The sequence below is a fragment of the Boleophthalmus pectinirostris genome, unplaced genomic scaffold, assembly GCF_026225935.1.
Source record: "Boleophthalmus pectinirostris isolate CB_2022bp ecotype Guang Dong unplaced genomic scaffold, ASM2622593v1 HiC_scaffold_9, whole genome shotgun sequence".
NCBI lineage: Eukaryota > Metazoa > Chordata > Actinopteri > Gobiiformes > Gobiidae > Boleophthalmus > Boleophthalmus pectinirostris.
This window is the reverse complement of record NW_026571541.1, coordinates 20,955,566-20,978,247: the sequence shown is the minus strand read 5'-3', so window position 1 is coordinate 20,978,247 and position 22,682 is coordinate 20,955,566. Positions and strand designations below refer to the sequence as shown.

The following is a 22,682-nucleotide window of genomic DNA, read 5'->3' as shown; positions in this document are numbered from 1 at the left end:
TGTTTTCACTGTGTTTTTGTGAGATAAAATTATAATAAATATAGTTTATGTTTTAGTATAGGGTCTGGCATGTGTTAATTAAATCCCAAACAGGTCTGCTCATTTTCTAGAGTTGTAAAATTTGTTTCCAGACATTAACACAAATATAATGCTCATTTCAATCATTGAATCATTTGTGTTAAAATAAGAACAGCACAAATGGTAAATAAATACCTATAGATTAAAATAAAGGACAGACCAGAATACTATTGAATTGAGATTAATATGACAAGTTTGTGAAGCCAACCTCTAACAGAAATGATAAAGGTATCAAAGATAAGGTTTCTCATTTATGGATCAGTTTTTCAAAAACAGCAAATCTCCCATAGAGTTATATAGGCCCCTGCCCTCCAAGGAATTACGACATAATCAAACATGAATGTAGTGTTTTGGAAGATTAAACATAAACTGTATAATATGCACTGTGGATTTAACTACAACTTTCCACTTAATATCCTAATTTGGGTTACAGAAAGACAAAGAGGTCTAGTGAGAGGTCCATAATGATAAAAATGTATCCTTATTATCTCTGGTGTGTAACATTCGTGCTTAAAAGTAAGAATGATCACTGTATCAAACCTCTAATGAGCTGTAATTTGGAGACGATTATTTGTCCATTTATCCGACTATAAAGACTGACATACCGAAAAGCAGGTGGAACCCGAGTATTAAGCCGTATTTGTGTGGAGTCCGGTGTGGAATCACATCAGTCGCAGTGTTGTTATTAAGGTTTAATCCGGCCGAGCGGCAGGTATCAGTTGTTTGCACACGTCCACAGATGGTATCCACTCTTACAGGGGGCTTATGCTTCGTCCCAGACCAGTAAACCTCTCCTTAACAGCCCCAGCATCATCTCGAACACCAACTGAAGATCTGAATTACATTCAAGGACACACTCAAACACTACTCATTATGTGTGGATTTATGCCTCACTGAGAATTAAACTATTAGAAATGAAACCATTATTGTGTGAATTAAAAAAAGAAAACACACACACACACATTAGATGAAATGTATTTTGAGCTGTTTTGAAACATTTGTGTTTTGGTTCAAAGTAGAAATAAATCAAAAGGCATCAATATAATGAATGACTGTGTAAACTACAAGTTGTTCCTTGTCCAGACTAGCCCTTTAATCTGACTCTGTACATTTGCAAACATGGTGCTTGGACAGCCTTGTGTTATCGTGTTGACTAGGCCCAACTCTCCAGTGGCCCATGTTTGAACTGGATCACAACAGACAGTAGGAATGAAGATAAATGAAACACACCAGACAAAGCTAAAAGTCCAACAAAAGGCTTTATTCAGTATTGTTTTGTGAAGCACAAGATACAGCTGAATAGACACATATAATTTAAATACAACAGCCATTGGCTGTGATTATTGTTGAACAGTGGAAAAAAGGTTTTGAGACAACTGCTGCACCACATGTGGAGTATTTATAGAGATGAACTGTACACAAACACATAGGAGGTGTCAAGGACAGACCAGAATCATGTTAAACTCATCTGGCATGGGTTATGTAAACGAATACATTAGCAGCTATATTAAATAAATTGTTAGATTGTATGAACAATTTGCATTCAACATGTTTTACATACTGTAGAAATAGGTCACCTTGGTTTCCACACTGAACATTGAAATAGGTAATTATTAAAACAATGTTGGTAATACAAAGTGGAACAGGAGCAACGACAGTCAGGCTCTTGTAACGCATCAGTATTCATGCGAGGAGCTTCGTACAGGAGTGCAAAATCTCAAGGCCGTGTAGTTCTCGAAGTTTATGCATATGTCTGGAGGTGAAGAAACACAGAATTAGCTGGAAACACACTGATGGCTTCTTGAGTGGGTTGGAGGGTAATTGAATCTAACGTCTTGGAAATTAGAGCATGCGATGTGAAGATCAACATATTCTAAGCACTGCCACAGGAGAACAATCGCCTGGAGTGTTTGAGTAGAGCACTTTTCAGAACAAAGATAATCTTACATCTTTTATTGTTTGGGACACTGCACTTCACCAATTATATTCACATTAAACAGCTGTAACAGAAACTGCCTGGAGAGCCAACTCACTAGTGTTTGTTTTTACGCTTCTGATCATGATCTATTTGCATAATTTGAGTTACAGAACTTTTGATGCAAAAAATACTCCTTATTGCCACACAAAATTCATGGTGACTTTAGGAAAGCACAATTTAAGAGTTGTTGATACCAGTCAGTCAAATGGTTTATTATTGTAACATGTGATGTCAAGCAATCCCTCTCAGGTGACAGAAAGATGAATTCAAGCAAACAATGCACAGAAGGATTACAGTGCTGTGTGAGATATTAATATCTGCCATAACAGGTATCTTAATAAAGAAGCTGTAAATGTTCAAAAATACAACCCTTCCATAGTTGACCTATTTTTCAGTGTTTCTGCTGCAATAGACTGTACTCTGTGAATTCAGATGCATTTGAATAGTAATACAACCATGGCATACCGTTATCACCCTGTTTTTATTAGTCTTACTCTCAGACCTTCTATTCTCTTATCCTAAATATAACCCCACTTGAAAGTTACTGCCATGCACTGTATTTTTGAGCTTTCAACAAGGGCCACTGTTAACTTTATCTGGAGTCTTAGCTACAGTTACAGCTGGCTTTATTCTTTTGGGAGATATAGATAGATAGAATAGATAGATCATAGATAGAATGTGTTGCAGTTTAGATACTGCAGTTACATGATCACAATTTGGCCTATTTAACACGATGAAGTGAGAAGAAAATGTTGACTTGCCGCCTGATATATTGTCAGCATACATAATCTGCATTATTCACCATATTTGTGTATAGTGTATACTCTCTTTATCCTATGGCTCAGATCACTTGTGCTGATCTAAGTGCTCCAGGCTACCTTTGCTGATGTAACCATGACCTCCATGACCATCATGACCTCTCATAGATAGGTATTTTACCTGGGCTCTGATCTGCACAGTTTCCCCAGAGCTATAGCAGCATTTTTTTGAACAGCTGTTGTCTTGGTGTCAGCCGCAGCGTGGCGGAGCAGCAGAAGCACAACGTCGGTGCCTAGCAGGTTACTCGCAATTCCAGCCAACTCAAGGCAGTGGGCCACACACAGGGCAGCATTTCCACAGACAACCTCATCACAGCTGGACTCCAGTAAATGACGCAAAATGGACAACCCTGTGAAACATCAAGTATATGAGCACTAGGTTTTTGTAGGCATGTTGATTGTAAACATAAACTCATCTACATATTGGGCCAACTAATAATTGAAGTGGTAAAAGAAATTTGGAGCATTCCAATCATGTCTTACTTTTATCAGCCTTCACAAGCTCCTCACGGGCCAACTGATTGGCAGCAGTGCACACAGTCAAAGTCCTTATGGCATACTTCGTGGCAGTCTGCCCTGTTCCCTGTATGTCCAAGCAAAAATAATAAAAGTTGGTAAAAAGGGAGAATTTTACAAGCTCTGAATTACATAGTGCACAAGCGCAAGTACTAGGTATTTGCAATGAGAAATCAATAAAAAAGAAAAATATGTAATGTGGCAGCTGTAGCCATCTTTTCCTATAATAACATGTTAATTTACTGTAGCACCTTTAAAATCAGCAGCATGTTCCTGACCACTCCTCTCTGGACAGCACACTGGACCGCCTCGGACGACTGCAGGAGGACATGGCTCAGAACCCCTGTGGCTCTCTGGAGGGACAGATAGAGGATGCAGCAACGTTACAGGTAAAAGTTCAATTTGAATTCAGCTCGGGGCAGTTCATGCTGTTGGATCATTGGACAAGGCACTTCCCTTCATGTCTGTGTGAATGTGGTGGTAGTCCAAAAGTGTGCTCCTATATTATGCCACTGTTGTAAGCACATGAAGTCATGGAACATTAAAAACACAATATTAAATATAAACATAAAAAATGTGAGTGGATAGTGAGGCTACATAAATGGAATAGCATTATTCTCCCACAGTGTTGTTGACTGAATACATAATGTATTATGATTACACTGGAGGTGCAATAACGTGGCAACAGTTACATACATGGAAAACATGTGTACAGTTAGTCTGGGCTGTATTTTCAATCAGAAAGCTTCATTTATTTATAGCTGTTTAGGTGTCAACTTTATGTGCTTTGAATTTTCAAAATTATCTCTAAAATTATAGGTCTAAAAAGGTTAAATTGTCAAGAAGTGAAATTCAGCTGAAATAAGTGACAATAACTTGCAACCTTAACTGAAACTGAAGCTGCAAGTAAAAGACCTGAGCATTCATGAGAACGTATGACTAGGACATGTCTGTAACCTTGATGATCTCCCAACTATTGATTCTAGTTACAATGAGCTGCAACCAAAGTGAATGAACAAAGCTTTGCTTGTTTATTCTGGTACTATAACATACCATCAAACAAATTAAATAGTGTTTAAGAGTGACTTGATAACTTCTCACCCAGAACAAGTTACATTCTGTTGCAGGATGTTCTAGTTGCAGTGTGTCACTTATAATCAGCTCATGCACTTGTATGGCCGACTGAAACTACAGAAATATCCAAATAAATTGTTATGAGTTTATAGTCTGTGCTGAAGAACAAGGAAAATGTGTTTTTCATTTAAAATTGGCAAAATGATGGTAGTGTTTGTTATGTCAGATGGCCACTAGAGGAAGGCTTAACAGTTATTTTAAAAACATAATCCATCACAAAAACAGAAAAATAAAATAGATAAATTAACAAATTAAATGAAAAGGGAAATAATGAAGCATAAGTGTTAGAATAATGAATATTTAAATAAAGAAGCATGACAGATGGGGGAAAGGGCTCTGGGGGCATTGCACACAGTGTGAAACTGTTAAGACAGTTATTTACAGACTCCAGCACCTGGTCTTTCATCAGCTGAAAATCATGAAAGGATTCAGCGTCTTAAAAGAAGAAGAATGTGTCCCTCTTGTGGTTTACTCACCATCACCACTTCACCATCACTGTCCGTCAACATGCCAAGACAGCTATCACAGATAGACACCGCAAGCTCCTATAAAACACAGCTACTGGTGCCTTATTCAATTTTCACATACATTTCACATTTGAATAGGTGCCATCACACTTTATTGTACACACAAGTCTGCACTATGACCTTTTCACATTCACCTCTTGCACGCTCTGTGGACTTAACATGTTTACTAACTTGCATATTACTTATTATGGCACAAAGATAAATAAAACATGTTTGATTTAATCATGTTGATCAATAATTGATATTAATTCAACATGAATGACAGTGAATCTGAGATCCTACCCCATGACTGCAGCACAGACCAGCTGTATTATACCTGAACAGCAGGTGAAGGGTGGGCTGAAAGGTTGATCATCAATCCAAGCAGAGGGTAAAGAATACCTTTGTATTCAAATGCTGTGTACTCTTTCTATAGAAAACAATAGAGAGGTTAACAGTACACTGCGTGACAACTAAATCAAGAAAATGTAGCCATTAGAATTTTTCTCTTCACTTACAATAGCAACCAGAAAAGCTTTCCAGCAATCTAAGTCATGAGATAGTTTGTGTCGAATGATGTCATCTCGAGCCAAGCAGCTGATGGCCGATAGCAATGCCGGGAGAACAGGCTGATGGGATTTGTTGATATTTGTCTGAAATAAAGGGTTTTTCAAAGTGACTTGTCTGCGCGCGCACACAGAATAACATACATATCTGTACAATATAATGTGAAATGTACAGTACTGTCTGTATGCATTATATACACTACTTACCAGTATGGTAGTAAAAGGAGTCATGACAGCTTCTACTAAACCAGGCCTCAACAGACAACAAAATCTGGAATACAGATAAGAATAGTGTGATGCATTAGCACCTGCAGTTGAAGAGGATACTGTATGTTGGATATTTAAAAGTGTTCCGGTATTGAACATCTATTGGAGATCCCGCAGGGATTCAAAACTAGATCAAGAAAAAAAAATGTGATCAAAGTCTCACATTGACATGAGAACAGAAAGTAGAAAACCTCCGATAGAATAGACCAGTCCTTTGAGCTTTAGACAGAGAGTATTGATCTGAGCATTTCACTGCCTAGCACCATGACTTACAGCCTGCTGTGTTTTGGAGCCTGAGCTGTCTTTTGAGTCTATTTTCACACCAATGGTATTTACATATTAGCATTCAGAGAGCAAATATTTCCACCAAAACCTCATATCTCCTAAGTGTGTCTCTTAACTCCTTTAGCATGAACAAAAGTACAATATATTTGAAAGTTTCTTGTTTCAGCTTTTTTTCTTTGAACATACTCTCAGACTCTTGTAAAAGCAGTACCTATTTTCTGATGCAAAATTCTCCAAAATGTTCACTGCTGTGTCCTCCTGCTGCTGCCCGGGCTTTGAGAAGCACGCCATGAGGTTCTTGGCTAACCTTTAGATCCACAGGAAACCAAGAGTTTTACAGCAAATAAGATCAAAAAGAGACATTAAGGGTAAAGGTTAAAGTAAAGATAAAATGCCATGCTCCTAATAAACTATTATGCGGATTTCCCTGAATTTTATGAACACAGATAATTATCATGTGCCCCTTAGAACCAGTAGAAGATTAATCTAATAATGAAGCCATAACAGAGTAATACTACAATTAAATCAACCACACATTTCATTAAATTGTCTCATATGCAATGTACAGATAATATTATTTAGGCCTTGAACTTAAAATGATTTAGACGCAGTTATAATGTTATAGAGATGGCTACACATACTATAGTAATATTACTATTAATTGTATCATATATGAAGTACAGATAATGACAATCATACTAGTCCATCTCTGGGAGTATTAAAATGAAAAGCAACAGCTGTGTTTCTGTAAGAGAATATCAGAGGTCTTACATCTGCACATCCAGATTGTCAACAGCCAACTGTCTGCCACGTGGTGTCTGTGAATATAAAAGTAGTAAACTCAGGCATTCTTTCTGTACTGCCCCATCATCAGACAGCAAATACTCTGCTATGGACTTCCTGAACACTGGACATGCCATTAAGGTCTTCTGGTTTTCATCTGGAAAAGAATTTTTAACAAAGATGTTACTAAAAAGTCTGACAGGCTTCTCAGGGGCTTTACATTAGTCCATTCCACTTGCATTCCTCCATCGAATACACAAATGTAAGCTTGTTGGGAAAACGTAATGGCCCTGGGGCTGATTGGAACTGAGTCATGACTGCCACCCAGTGCTTTACAGTAAATATTCCTGTAGTAGGAATCAAACTGTGTCTATACCAAAAAAGCTACTGCTACCTTCATATACAAATCATTAGAATATGCAGTACTGGTGCTACTACCTACCATTTTCACTACAGATTGTTTGCCATAATTTCAGAACAGTCACACAAAGCTCCTGGCTGAGTGGATCGGTATATCCTTTCAACAGGCAGCTGTAAAATAAGACAAGATACACACACATACACACTTAGCTCAGATGCGATAATGATAACTAACAGCATAAGTGAGCCACAGCTGTTTGTCCACTACGTTGATGAGTAACTACAACTTGTAAAACTGGCAAAAATTTGGTCTTGACAGTAGTGATGGCAAAAGCAAGATGATTGGGCTGAAGAGGAAAATTACCACTCTTGTGTCAAAAAGGGTCATGGAACAAACAGAAGTAAATTGATGACAGTAGTTAGACTTTAGGAATAAAGATATGGTTATTCTGCTCAATAACCACATACATTTCACTGTACAATTTTGGCCACCTTACATTTAGGTTTCAAAAGTGGCAGTCTAGACAGTAGAGTTGACAAAAAATCAAAGCATGATACATGGTTCTCGCAATTAATACAAAATTCCTTATATTACAGTGAGAAATGTATCAGTATTTTTAAAAATCTAGAAAACTGTGGAAGTCATTATTTGTATCTTTAAAACTTGCTTTTAAGAGACATTTCTCTGTCCATCTCTATCTTGAATGTGATTTGTTTTTGTCTTTGGCCTATTGCACAAACAACACAGCAGAAGTGTGGAGTGGTACGAGAGACGGAGAGGGAAGGAGGAATGATCTCCTAGTTTCAACCATCATTGTCTGGGTATGTGCCTGTCCCTAGATCCATCTGTCAAAGCTCCTCTGAGGCCGCACAGCTACCTATCCCTTCACTCTGCTTACCTCTTGACTATGTCATTGTCGTTGATGATGCTAAAGCCATTGTTCAGCCTGAAAAGGGTCTGGGCAGTACCTGTTATGAAAAGGAACAGCACAAAGTGTGAAAGGACAGAAAGCCATAAATCATCTCAATAGAGCCCCACTTTTCTGTTGTGGTTTTGCTGGTTTACAGCCAGGACTGGAACAACACTAAATAAAATACATTCTTAGGGAGTACTAGTGACTGTATAGTAGTAATAATTAATGCCAACAGAGTGAAGTAGTTCAATATTTCTAGGTATAATAAACAACAACAGTTTAAAAAATGTGTTGTGATACCAAGAATGGGATATGCTTCAACAAATTAACCAGAAATGTGCTATGGAGAACTAATAGGAGCATTTTATGACAACTTGGCTGGGCAACAGGTTCAAGCCCATTTAGCCCTTGCCGATGACCGTTTAATGGAAAAGTTATACTTAGTTTTAACAAAAACATTTCATAATCACAAACCATTTTACTAACAACTGGTTATTGTTCATTATAAAGCAAAATAATGAACCATAAGAGAGAAGGGCATTGACCTTGATGCATTTTTAGATAATTCTGCACTCAGTGATTTGTTGCTTTTGGCAAATGCTGATAAGAAATTTAATAGCAGGGGTTGGCTTCATAGTTGTTTGTTGGGTCAGAAACGTACAAAAATATCAGCAGTTGACAGAGTAGGGGCTGAAATACAAGAGATTAGGGAGCACACCGCAACAGTGGCCCATTTTAAAGGACTTGATAAACAAATATCACCTTCAATACTTTTATACACCAAATATAAAAGTTCCCTATAATTAGTGGTCATAATGCTGAGTTTTGCCTCACTAACTTTTCAAAATTACTGACATTCTCCCTCTGCTAGCAGCACAACATGTGATGTAGAATATTTCACTGGTTTCAGGCTACTATGAATTCTATATATTAACTCGGAATAAAAATGTGTTTGTCAAACAGAAAGTATGTATTATATGTAATATATATTATATGTAATATATGTATATGTAATATGTTGAATCAAATCAGCAATATCAAGGAAACAGAGAGAATAATCTAGGTCAATCAACAACTAGCTGAAACTGCTCAAATAAAGCCCAATATCCAACATTTTTTTCAAGTACTTTTACTCACCATTCATTTTATGTACTTAGAACTTTCTGTATTTTGTTATTCTCTGGACCTATTCATTGGCAGACAGCAGAAAGATTCACTGACCCATAAATGAGTGTACAAGGGAAAGCACAAATGCTATGAGTCAATACGGTTATGAGACAAGCATCAGATGTTTTATTTCACCCTGGACAGACCTTGAAGGCTTAATCGTGTCTGCTGTCATTCCACATAACTACTCCTTCACACCACTATAGAAAACTCTGTCTAGCCCCTTGACTCCTCCTAATTCTTATTACTAGTCATTTGAAACACAATTACATGATATAATTGCTGACATTAGAGGTTTTGGGGCCCCTCACACAGCAGTTTTGTAACTAAATTACATTGGTATCAGCCTGTTCACTGTAAGCCACTAGAGGAACTGAAACATTCCACAAATCAAATCAGCAGGTGCCAGTCACATTAGCAAAGACAGTTTCATCAAATAAAACCAATGCATTGTAACAAATGCACTTATGCTCCCTCAATTGGAGGATTTTGTTTGTTGGAGTCTATTTCAGTTCACCAGTGTAATCCAGGTTTTGTCTTGAGTGCCTACATTGGTTAGCAGAAAAAAATGTGCCCTATAGTGTATAATGTAGGTAGTACAATAATCCACTTTTTTTCTCGCCGGTACCATTATAGCCTCATTGCCCATCTTTGGCTTTCATGAAGCCACAGGAGTAGAAAATTGGTGAACCAGTGAAGCAGGTTATTAAAGAGCAAGTGCAAAAAGTGAGAAAAGACACTTGCTCTGCACAGGGTCAATGAACTTGCAAAAAGAACACTTACTGTTGGTTACAGTGTGTGTTAGACACTTGAGAGCCTCACAATACCACACTAGCCCATGACCAGACCTTGACAGCTTTTCCAACAACTGGGACACAGCTATGGCCTTTGATTCTCTCATGTCAAAGTCCTGCCGTGCACTGTTCTCCTGAACATCACGCTTTTCATCCAAATCAAGCTGTAGCAGGTATCCTATTTGTGCAACCGAAAGAAAACAAAATAAGTAATCCTAAATATGTATGTATGCATGTATAACACTATGAAAATATGTGCTACCATTTTAAAGGTCCAGTACAGACAAACTTATTGAGATTTAACTAATCATCTTATAATGTTTCCTAAATATGTTATTTCTTGGTGGCATGGTGATGGTAATCCTTCCATCTCACACCATTACCACACCATGGAAAAGAGGCTAAACTATTTACTATGCAGCTAACCCACTTTAGTGCAAATGCCAACTGCTTTACTCCCCAATGCACCAGCGGAATATATTTGAAAAAGGCTAAGGTAGCCAAAAAGAATTCAGAAAAGTTTAAAAATGGCGACAGGACTTTTTACACGAAACATGAAAATTGTTTTCTCAGATGTCACTGTTTTGCTGTTACAATGTTGTAAACTGGTGTACCGTAGTAGAAAACTTACCTTTTATCATATCCTTTCTTGCAGGCTCAAATTCCACTATTTTTTCAAAGCATTTCCTGGACTGAAAAGAAAAAGGATTTTGCCCTTTACTTGTAACACATACAACTCTTTGACCTGCTATATGTTGTTGTAAGTCATTTCACTATTTTCTTGATATATTAATCATTTGCAAGTAGTTTGTTGAGATGTCAGTTCCACTCACCTCATTGTAGTTTTTCAGAGCCTGGTATGCTTTGCCCATGTGTAAGTAAGCCTTAATGCATTTTTCATTACACTACAAGAAAATAATAGATACATACGTACAAATATACATATATACATTGATACATACATTCATGCATACATACAAAAGACTTAGAATTTTGAAAAAAACAAAAAAAACATCTTACCTTTAATGCCCACTCACAATCACAAATAGCCTCCTTATACTTGCTGAGCTTCATATATGCCTTATAGTCACAAAACATACCAAAGAAATCATCAATAAATCATTAAGCACTAATTCTGTCACATGTGAAAATAACTAAGGACATGTTATTAGACTGACTTAACTTCGTTTGTGGACAATACTCACTAGCGCTCGGTTGGTGTACAAAACCTGCATGTCCTTTAGTTCAACTAAGCCCTCACTGTAATATTTCACAGCCGTCTCATAATCTTCTTGAGCAAAAGCTTTGTTGCCCCTGTCTTTGAGAGCTGTAAAAGCCATACAAATGAGTAGAAGAGTTAAAAGAATATGTAAAAAAAAGAAAAATTAAAATTACATTTTTACAAACCAGTTGCTCTTTTCTCCTTTTCCGTCCTCTTTTTTTCCCTGTCTTCAGCATCTTTCTCTATTGTTTTCATAAAATTCTCTGTTAAAAATATATTTAAAAAAATATATTTTTCAAAGTAGCCTAAATCATTAAAAAATCCAACTAGTTGAATAAGACGTGAAAACAAATCATTCCACAGAGCATTTAAAAAAAAAAAAGAATAACATTCCTCCATAATATTCCCACCTGGACTTTGATCTTGCGTGGCACTCTGTCAAGGAGAAAATGAATACTTATCAATAAACGCTGCTTTGTAATCAATCAATCAAGTGACGTCAGACAGACGAAATAATGAGCACAAGAGAAGAAAAAAAAAGAAAAGAAAGTAGGCCAGAGTCTTTACCGTGGGAGCCTGGAGGGGTGGCACTGGATTGATTGTAATGTGGCTGAATGTTGTTTTGCACGGTTCACGCGAAGCAGCGATGTGGCGGTCAGCTTCTTCTATGGCTTTTTGCTGTATGCCAGTGTCTGTGGAGTTAAGATTCTGCACAAGCTCGCCTGAAATAAAGTTTAACGTAAATTATCCATCAAGCTAGATATCACCATTATTTATCTAAGTTAGCTAGCTACGTAAATTGCACAATCAATATGATGCAAGTTAACTAACACAACAAAACATTAATAATACACACAATAATACAATAAAACAAGGCTCCCGTAAGTTACTTACTTATTTTGTCAACGTTATTCAAAAAACTCTCAATGTCTTGCAAGTGGTCCATGTTGAATAGTTAAAGTGTGTAAAAAACAAAAGGATATAGCTAGCTTCACAAAAGTTTGCCAATTACCGCGTGCTAAAATGTCGCTTGTTGTCGGTTCCCATGGTGATGAGTGAGCCTAGCTCCGCCCACCGAGGTTTTATTATAGACTGTGGCTGCACGATCAGCGGAGGACCACCATAGAGTATCCCCTGTAAACGCTGCTTAGCTACTTATTAGCATAAAAATGTGTGTTTGTGTTTGTTTATGTTAGAAGTGCCCTCTTCGCTGGAATAGTGTTTTGTAATTAGGCAAGGTTAAAGCAACCGTATACATGAGCTGCTGCAGGAGTGCATTCATCACACTCATCAGATGTAGGCTATCTGATGCTGGAGAAGGATAAGAAGCGCCAGTGTACCTGCTCCTAGACATCATCTTCGTTAAGGTGTTGCTGAGACTTGTCATAATGTAGACTGGAATTAAAATATTTTTAGGCTGAAGGAGTGACAGCTCTTAGATGATACAGTTCATGTGAAACCGTTCATTGCATATAGCCTAAAACACTTCTCCTGGATAAGGAAAACCAGGAATTTGTTAGGTGAGATTAGATCTTTGCTTAATTGTTATATTTTGAAGAATAAATTGCCTTTGATTCCTTAACAGCAACATGCTGACACTGGGATTAGAACTGTTGTGCAGTCAGCCTATCATGACAAAAAACTCATGCATGTTTGTGTAATCTAAAATGAATGCCTAGTCTTCCATTTTTGTTACTCCCACACTCCAGTCCAGCGCTCAAGCCATCAGGACCATCTTGGTGAAGGTCAAGATCATACTTACTACCACAGGAGGAGTACAAGAAACAGAATGTGAGGTGAGACTGAACTTCTTGCCCACAAATCCAAAGAGGTAGGGGAGTTTGATCCCTGACATTTGTCTAGTAACTTATGCAACTGATGGGGGTCAGAGGTGCCATATTATTACTACAATATGTTATGTTTTACGTTGGTCAAACAATACATTATTCAGAATATTAGTTAGTTTTTGAGTTATTGCTCTCTTGTAGTCTTAAATTTCCACTGGTTCACCATTATGGCCTACTTGCTAACATGGATAGAATGCCTGCAGTTGAAGTGTAAAGTGTCTGTTCATGTTGTGCTTGTCTATATTGGCCGACCCTCTCTAACTTGCCTTTGATCTGCATTTAACCCACTTAAAAACATGTATCATCTGAAAAAAAAATGTTTAGTGAGTGAGATGACCATAGCCAACCCTTGAAGCTCATCTACTCACCTCTTACCTGTTTCGTGACCTCAGACTTCTAATCAGACATAGTGACTGCAGAATTATGATCTTCCCATGAGAATCTCTGACCCATGTACCAGTCCAAAGGTAGGCTATAGTTCTGGATTGCCTTAATTTTCCATCACACCAGCTCAGATCTTTGAACATCCGTTTAACTGCCATGACAAAGTATAGACTTTACAAGAAGTGCAGAGAGCCTGTCGCCCTAATAATTTGCAACTATTAGTGCTGTTTTCTTATAGTATGCAATGATATGGAGGAACTAATTCATCATCTGGTAATGCAGCCAAGTTCATAAATGAAAATTACTGATTTTAAATGTGAGAATTTATTGTGTGATGTGTGTGAATACATAGGTAATAAGTAGGCACCATTTTACTCTGAAACGCTTTAACGACAGATGGTAATTAGTTTCCAAAGCTATAATCTAGCAAAGTATCTCTGCTGTTGAGCTTTAAGTAATTGCTTTTGATAAATACATTAAATGTAACTGAACTGCATATTCACATTTGATCGACGAGCTGCACATCTGTGGGCTTTTTCTTCACTGCTAAAACATGAATTCAACTTTGCAATAACACGAGTTTTGCTTTTATGTCATATGTTATAGAAATATTTTCAATAGCTTAACTTAATAAAATTAATATCTTTCAAACTGTTTTAAAGTATAGTACATAATTACAACCCACCTATAAACAGTGACCCTATGAAGAGGTCAAGCTCTGTTGTTTACGGTAAGGACTAGAAGATGTTTCTTTTACATTATGGACCCACATTGCCTCCTAGTGGCAATTTTTTTTTTTTTTTTTTTTTTTTTTTTTTATTATGAAGCCTTACGTATAGGGAATATAAGGGTTGAGGAAAATTAACGAAATTCCATTTACAATTGTGATAAAGACAAGTAAGTTAAATGTGAATACATCAAATTCAAAATGTCAACACTGTATTAAAGCAAAAGAAACATAAAAATAACACTTAAATGTTTAATCCCCCTCCAACAATTAACTGTATAATATCATTATACAGACCTAACACAAAATGGATTAACTTATTTTATTTTGTTGAGCACGCTGTCATTACAGGATGCTAAACAGTTCTGTCTTGGTAATTATGACATTTTTTGGCAGAAGGTTCAAAGAATGCAGTCAACAACATGAATACAATGGGGTCTCTTGTGTTCGTATGTATTGAAGCTTTCATCCATAAGTTTCAATGGAATTTGATTTATAACCACATATGCCCTAATTTTAAGTTCAAGTTTGGGTAAAAATGTGTGTATGAAGACAACAGTGGAGCCTATTGAGACTTTTAAAATTTCCTGCAGCTGCTGGGGCTATTATGTCTTGTGTAATAAGGATAATGCAGTGATTGATTAAATGCTCCCCTATCTGTCTTAGAAGAGCCCAAGGAATCTGACTTTCCATTAGTGCAAGTTACACAACTTAAAACTACACAACAACATCAACAACAAAAAAACTCCTGCCTAGCTTTCTGAACTTACATGCAGACCTGTTAAGTGTATTTTTGCAAATCTAACTGGCAGCCTACATGTTTTAAGTCAAGAGGGTAAACACCATCATATATTTCCTGTGCATTACTCCATCCCATAGTTCCAGTGATATGCTGCAGTATCCAGCAAGTAGGGAATGAATGGAGCCATATTTAATTCAGTCATTATAATCAACTTCCATGAATGCACATTTCAATGCATAACAATAAACACTATAATAACGACACAAATTACAAGGTAAGACAGCTGTATTTTAACAATTTACATTTAAAGTGCAATACAGGGTCATGGATATTTTGGATTCAAGCCTGAAGTCCTGGACAATAAATTATAGGTCCCCCAGCATACATTCTGCCCTAGTTCACCTCTTCTATATACAACTGTTAAATTGCATGCGCCACCTCCATTACCTGGCTCCCGTGTGACCTTGAACCTGACCATTGGCTAACACCTCTGAGTTCACAGCTGAAAGTCATGAGGCATCCACCAGCACCCTCACAATGTAAACACAGCTCTCAGTGAGCAGACTGTCATTTGAACAGCGCGGACTAGACATAACCTGACGGCATAATGTGTGCTGTGTGGGTGCTGATGCTGAGCACATGTAAGGAGGTATGGATGAAGGCTAACTCAAAGCCAACAGAGACCATTTTATAAAATATAAAAATTATATTTTTATCTTTACACACACACTGCATAATCACTTTCTTATAGTCTAATTTGTTTAGTTATCAATTTTGTTATATTGAACAACTATTTTTTCTAAACTCCAAAGCATTAAGGAGGTCAAATGACCATTTTCCTCGAGAATGTAAGGGTTGTATGGGTTCCCTGTGGAAGAGTTATTACAATATTTTAAGTTTTAAAGCCATATTTATTGGCTTTTTGATAACAAAAACTATTTAGCCATTTACAAAGAACTGTAAGTGCCATATCATATTTCAAAAAATGATAATGAAATGTTCTATGGAAGCAAGGCTTAACCGCAAACAAGTGCTGGGCTTCAGAGAACACAGAAGTAAACACTGTACTGTGGTAATAAATGTTCCAGGAGATACAATGTGTACAGTAGGGATATTTCCAGTATCAGCATTTTAGTATGTGATTCTGGGAAAGCAGAAGTATCTGATATCAGTTTAAAAAGTGTCTGAGTTACTGAGAAGCACTATGTAAACAGATGTATTATTATTGTTGTTAATTATATGAGTTATTCACATAAAGTTTTGGTGTGCAGCTAGGGAAGCTTCAGTTAAAAAAAAAACAAAAAAAAAACTGGACTTCCATAGCCATTGGCAACCCAATAGAAAAGAGTCTATGAGAATACAATAATAATTAAAGCCGCTCACAGCGATGGTGGCCCTCGCCCCTCCCATGCGACCGCCAGGGACTCACAACCCCCCCGGCATGCCTTTCTCTCTTCCTGGCCAACACCTTGTCCATTACAAAAATTACATAATGCACCTTTAAATGTTTCTGAGGAGTCATTGCGCCCCTACTGGCCAACTGTGAAAATGCCCAATATCCGTAATATACTTTTTTGCTCACAATCATGCATAGAATTTAATCCATAAATTTGGTACAAGTCCGATAATGTTGACGTTTCATGTCTATGCAAGGGGGCGCTATAGTGTTTTCTTTTCATATACTTTATAGCGTATTATAATCAGACCAAAATCACGCATTAAAGGTTGTATAGAGGATTTTCCAAAGAACGAGAAATCCAGCGACTGTTTGTCCTTTTTCAAATGTTGCGCATGCGTGAAACCACCCCCCCTCCCCTACAGCTCCCTACGTAGAAACGCCTCCTCCTTACGCCAGAAACAGGTTTGTTTACAGCCGGTGCGCTGCAAATGACTTGTAAACAACTAACTACAGTGTTGGTTAGGCAAGGCGGAGAAGTGAGGAGCGGGGGGAGCGGGTGTGCGGACATTTCGTGCGCGGACGAGAAGTGAGGAGCAGGGAGAAGAGCGGAGCGGGGAGCAGGGAGAGGAGAGAGGAGAGGGGAGCGGTACGCGGAGATTCCGTGCCCGGAGAAGTGAGGAGCAGGGGGAAGAGCGGATCGGGCAGCGGGGACAGGAGCAGGAAAGGGGTGCAGAGAAGGGTGCGCGGAGATTCAGTGCGAATGAACTAGCTACAACAAGCAGCAGCAAGCGGACTCTTTCTTTGCCTTGAAAATTACGTTTTCAGACATAGGATATCGCTTTCGTGTCCTGAAAAACGTTTGTCTAGCTCTTGGAAATAAAGTACGTTTTCATAATAAGCAGAAGTGACCTGTCCAGGAGTAATTTGGCGACCAGTGCGTCAGTCTTTAGACCCTGCGTCTGCTTCAGTTGCGCCATCGCTGGAATGAATCTTCAAGAATCACCTTAGTTTGGCTTCGCTGCTTTTCCCCTTCTCTTCTTCTTTCAGCAATCTCAAAAACGGACTTTCTTTTGCGGCGATCTGCTCCTGGATTCTTGTCGCCATTGCAACAAACTTTGTGCTAACTGCGAGGAAGATATAGGTCAAAAAAAGAACTGTTGCGCTGGTGGAGTAAACAGCGTCTGTGCGGCTTGCGTCTGTGGACTGCGTGACAGGCGTACGTAAACCACATACCGGCGGCGCGCAGGCAAGTCACGCTAGAAACATAGGGAGATTGATTGACAGCCTGTCAGCTAACAGATAACGAGGCAGTGTCATTATCTATTGGCAAATGTTTAGCTGGCTCCACCACATCCAGAGTTGATGAATTTTTATTCTCTTTTTTTTTGGTCATCATAATTACAAGGCTACTGCACCTCTATAATGCTATCATTGACAACTTGAAACAAAAAAAAATCCTCCATACAACCTTTAATGATTCCAATTTCAACAACTTCGGACTAAGCCTGTGGATGTAATCATTTTTTATCTATTTTTGGGGGGAGTCTTTGCACCTCTGCTGGTCAACCGTGAAAAATGCCCCATGTCCCCGTTATAAACTATTTTGCTTGTAATCAGGCATAGAATTTAAACTCAGAATTTGGTAAAAATTCGATAGTGTTGCCGTTTACTGTCTATGCTAGGGGGCACTATAGAGTTCACTTTTATTAGATTTCATATTTCATTACATTCAGTCCTGGATCATGCAATTGTGATTTGAATTTGAGCTCTCTAGGACAATGCCTGTGGTCGTGACAGGTCACCGAAGAAGCAGGAAATGAAGGAGTTTTTCGCCGGCGTGCTATGGGCAAACCGTACGGAGTATCTCAAAAACATGGATGATTTTTGTGAGTTTATGTCTGTACATTACATATGACATACCAAATCTGAGCTCATTTGGACCAAACACCAGGGGCTTGAATCTTTTCGCAGACACCCAAAGTCAAAACGGCGGCGAATGTTTGAGCCAATATGGCCGACTTCCTGTTCGTCATAGAGGCATTCTCCAATTCAGCTTTTGGCTTGTCTCATTGTTCTATATCACTGTCTTGAAATTCGTTTCCCTGCGACAAACCTTGCCTGTCTCCACTGTTGACTCGGGTCACACCGGTCATTGTCGCGATGCCCATTTTATCAAATTTTTCAGATATTTGAAGAAAAAGAAGAAGAAGAAGAAGAAAAGCCTTTCAATATTATTTTATTTATTTATTTATTTTTATTTATTTATTTTTAGAAAATAGATACACATAACTCTTCTCTCACTTGATGGTTGGTGGTTCTATTACATCTATTGTGCAGCATTGTATACTGTCATTGTAAATTGTGCAGTTTGACACATCACCTTCTTTGGCTGCATATGGATAGGCTTTTGGGTTATTGATGTCTCTATCAGACATATGGTTTAACCCAGCACTTTTCCCAATATATTTTTATAAATATTTCAAAATATATATTTTTATTGGCATGTTTATACATATACAGTGTGAGTGGCATAAAGTCACCTATAAAAAAAAAAATGTTCTTTTTTCCATGTGGCATCGAAAATTGAGAGTACATATTCTTCTTTATAACCTATGTGATAATTTACAAAAATGTTATCCATTTTGTGACATGTGCAGTACTCCAGGGTCGATTTATGCTTGTTTCCATATCCAGAAATCTTGGTCCTAGGGATTTTAATAATCTGGCGAAGTTTAATGCTTGTACCATAAAAGTGAATGACTACTGTATTTGGCATACAATATTTTAAACTATATTATTGGCCCAAGCCAGTAACGAAGTAACTGGCGAGGGCTATTGTTCTTCCTCAGTTTCTTTTTATTCTTTTTCCCCACACTGAATCGCATTTTTGACCCCCTGAACATGGACGAAAAGTCCCCAAACCGAGTATCAGATCGACCAGTCCGGCGAAAAATCACGACAGTGACCAAATTGACCCGACTCATCAGCGCCGCCTAGAATTGGACCCCTATGGGAGTGAGGACAGGCAAAGTTTGTCACAGGGAAATGTGAACTCACAGAAATGTTCACCTTTTTTTGGAAAACTCCTTACGGTTCGCCCGTAGCACGCCGGCGAAAAACGCCTTCATTTCCTGTTTCTTTGGTGACCTGTCACGGCCACAGGCATTGGCCTAGAGAGCTCAAATTCAAATCCAGGCCTGAATGTAATGAAATATGAAATCTAATAAAAGTGATCCCTATAGCGCCCCTAGCATAGACATGAAACGTCAACATTATCGGATATGTACCAAATTCGGGGCATAAATTCTATGTATGATTACAAGCAAAAAAGTTTATTACGGACATGATGCATTTTCCACCATTGGCCAGCAGGGGCGCAAGGACTCCAACAAAAAATAGTTAAAAAATTATTACACACACAGGCTTTGTCCGATCGTGCTGAAATTTGAATCACTAATGCCTGATCACGGCCTGAATATAATACACTATAAAGTATATGAAAAGTGAACTCTATAGCGCCCCCTAGGATAGACATGAAACGTCAACATTATCGGATTTGTACCAAATTCGGGGATTAAACTCTATGCATGATAACAAGTCAGAAAGTCTATTACGGACGGATTCTATGCATGATTATGAGCAAAAAATAAATAACAGACATCATGCATTTTCCACTGTTGGCCAGCAGGGGCGCAATGACTCCTAAAAATATTTAAAGGTGTACAGTCCCTGACAAAAGTCTTATCGCTTATCCATTTTGTAGAAACAAAAGCTTATAACCTGACTTTAAATTAATCGATTGGTTTTAGAAATGTCTCATATGAAAGTTAAAACCCTCCCAAATTATGTTCAATGTACTAAAATAAATTTGCTTCACTGAAGAAAGATTGATCATTTAATGAACACAGAAAGGTCAGATTTTGGCAAGACAAAAGTTTTGTCGCCTACAGAAAATTGAACAAATAATTTACTTAAAATACAAAAATATGTTGCATAACGTCAGTGAATTAAGTAGTGGTGCTGTGAGATCCATATTTAATATCTTGTATGACTTCCAAGAGCTTGAAGGACTGCATCCATACGGTTCGACAATGATTCATACAATTTGTTGATGAAGTCATCAGGAATAGCAAAGAAAGCAGTCTTACATGCCTCCCAGAGTTCATCAAGATTCTTTGGTTTTGCCTTCCATGCTTCCTCTTTCATTCTACCCCAGACATGCTCAATGATGTTCATGTCTGGTGACTGGGCTGGCCAGTCCTGGAGCACCTTGATCTTCTTCGCCTTGAGAAACTTTGATGCAGAGATAGAAGTATGCGATGGAGCACCATCCTGCTGCAAAATTTGGCCCCTTTTATGGTTGGGAATGTAAGAGGTAGCTAGTATGTATTGATATTTTAGGCTATTGATATTGCCTTCCACCCTGCAAATGTCTCACACACCCCCATACTGGATGGAACCCCAAACCAGGATTTTTCTGCCCCCAAACGTAACTGTTTTCTGGGTGAATCTTGGATCCATGCGGGCTCCAGTAGGTCTCCTGCAATATTTGCGGCGGCTGTGATGTAATTCGACCGAGGATTCATCTGAGAAATCCACCTTCTGCCACTTTTCCAGTGTCCATCCTTTTAGCAGGCTGTGGGCCTTGGCAAATGCCACACGTTTTTTGAATTGCCTTTTGTTTAGTGCTGGTTTCTGTGCACTGATTCGACCATGGAGGCCATTTCGAGACAGAATTCTACAAAGTGTTCTGGTTGACACAGGGACTTGAGGTGACCAGGCCTGGTGGAGCTCTGCTGCAGTGGAAAAGGGGCTGGCCTTGGATTTTCGAATCAACAAACGGTCCTCCCGAGCAGTTGTCTTGTGGGGTCTGCTGGACCTCGGCTTGCATCTCCAGTCATTTCAGATCTTTTTCTTATTCTTTGTACTTGACACATTGAAGGTGTCAGCCACCTCAGCAGTGGATCTGGTCTTCAGCCTCTTGACAATTAACGCTTTGGTCTCAGGGTGGCTATTAGGCATATTGTCAGAGGTCAAGTTGCAGTTGATGTGAAGGTCTGTGTGGGTCTGGGGTTCTTTTTATACACACCCACTAATTTATTGATCAGTAACTGATCACAGGTGAGGCTGTAATCTAGGATTGGGTGCATCATATGACAAGGAGACAAGACTTTTGTCTTGCCAAAATCTGACCTTTCTGTGTTCATTAAATGATCAATCTTTCTTCAGTGAAGCAAATTTATTTTAGTACATTGAACATAATTTGGGAGGGTTTTAACTTTCATATGAGACATTTCTAAAACCAATCGATTAATTTAAAGTCAGGTTATAAGCTTTTGTTTCTACAAAATGGATAAGCGACAAGACTTTTATCAGGGACTGTATTATGTAATGTGTCTAATGGATGAGCTGTCATCCTGGGCGGTGTCGGGAGGAGAGAGTGGCTTGTCGGGGCGGTCGCAAGTCCCCGGCGGTCGCGTGAGAGGGGAGTGCACGCCGGGGCGAGGGCCATCATCGCCGCGCGCAGCTTTAATTATTATTTATGCTGCTGTTGAGCTGGACCTGAGTGCAGTGTTTCGTTTCTGTGTATTTTTAACTGAAATGACAAATAAATTCTGATTCTGAACAATTGGACACTTTTTTGGTCTTAGCTGTCCCAGTCTTTAACAGTTTGTCTCAAGGAAAGGAGATTTATATGAGAACAAATCCTGTATTTGTAGTAGGCCTACATAACATTACCACAGTCAGTTATGAACATGCTCTATCTCGGCTCTACAACTTGTTTGTCTGTAACAGGGAGGAGCAGGAGCGCCCAGCAACAGCAACGCCCCTTAGACATAAAGGCATTACCATCTTCCCCCACCTAACTTCAATTTTTTCACCTAAGTTATCCAAGGGTAGAGCAAACACCGTGGTAAGAGAAGACTTCTACAATGGAAACGGGTCAAATGCGCGGCGTCGTCCCGTCCTATCTCGGATGGTCTATTTTCAACACCTTATGTTGCTGTTTGCCGCTGGGGATTGCAGCAATCGTTTGCTCTTGCAGGGTAAGATGGACCACTTTAACAAACTACAGTTGTAATGTAGATCGTCACCAACTATTGTGTTAATGACTTATTTATTTTATTTTTCTTATTTATTAATTTAATTTAATTTATTTATTTTTTTCTTGGTCACACTGAACACTAAGTAAAT

The 22,682-nt window shown here is 38.4% G+C and overlaps 1 protein-coding gene across 1 annotated transcript; it reads right to left on the bottom strand.

Annotated features, from left to right (window-relative positions):
• Positions 1-1,761: 1,761 nt before the first annotated feature.
• ttc12 (tetratricopeptide repeat domain 12) lies at positions 1,762-12,334 on the bottom strand. The gene is made up of 21 exons (XM_055147895.1): positions 12,283-12,334; positions 11,956-12,110; positions 11,799-11,823; positions 11,574-11,651; positions 11,372-11,493; positions 11,187-11,246; positions 11,000-11,071; positions 10,798-10,858; positions 10,156-10,344; positions 8,191-8,260; positions 7,374-7,462; positions 6,920-7,088; positions 6,360-6,455; positions 5,804-5,867; positions 5,549-5,683; positions 5,368-5,460; positions 5,001-5,069; positions 3,642-3,743; positions 3,358-3,457; positions 2,996-3,224; positions 1,762-1,831 (listed from the first exon to the last, which is right to left on the bottom strand). The coding sequence occupies exons 1-21, from the start codon at positions 12,332-12,334 to the stop codon at positions 1,762-1,764; spliced, it is 2,100 nt and encodes a 699-aa protein (XP_055003870.1).
• Between the last annotated feature and the right edge of the window lie 10,348 nt (positions 12,335-22,682).

Bases quoted from the DNA above. Each gene is read 5' to 3' on its own strand.
- ttc12 (XM_055147895.1), bottom strand. From the start codon at position 12,334: ATGGACCACTTGCAAGACATTGAGAGTTTTTTGAATAACGTTGACAAA. The intron at 11,652-11,798 runs GTGGGAATATTA...TATTTTTAACAG, and splicing joins CACGCAAGATCAAAGTCCAG to AGAATTTTATGAAAACAATA. The intron at 11,247-11,371 runs GTGAGTATTGTC...TGTGACTATAAG, and splicing joins TGTACACCAACCGAGCGCTA to GCATATATGAAGCTCAGCAA.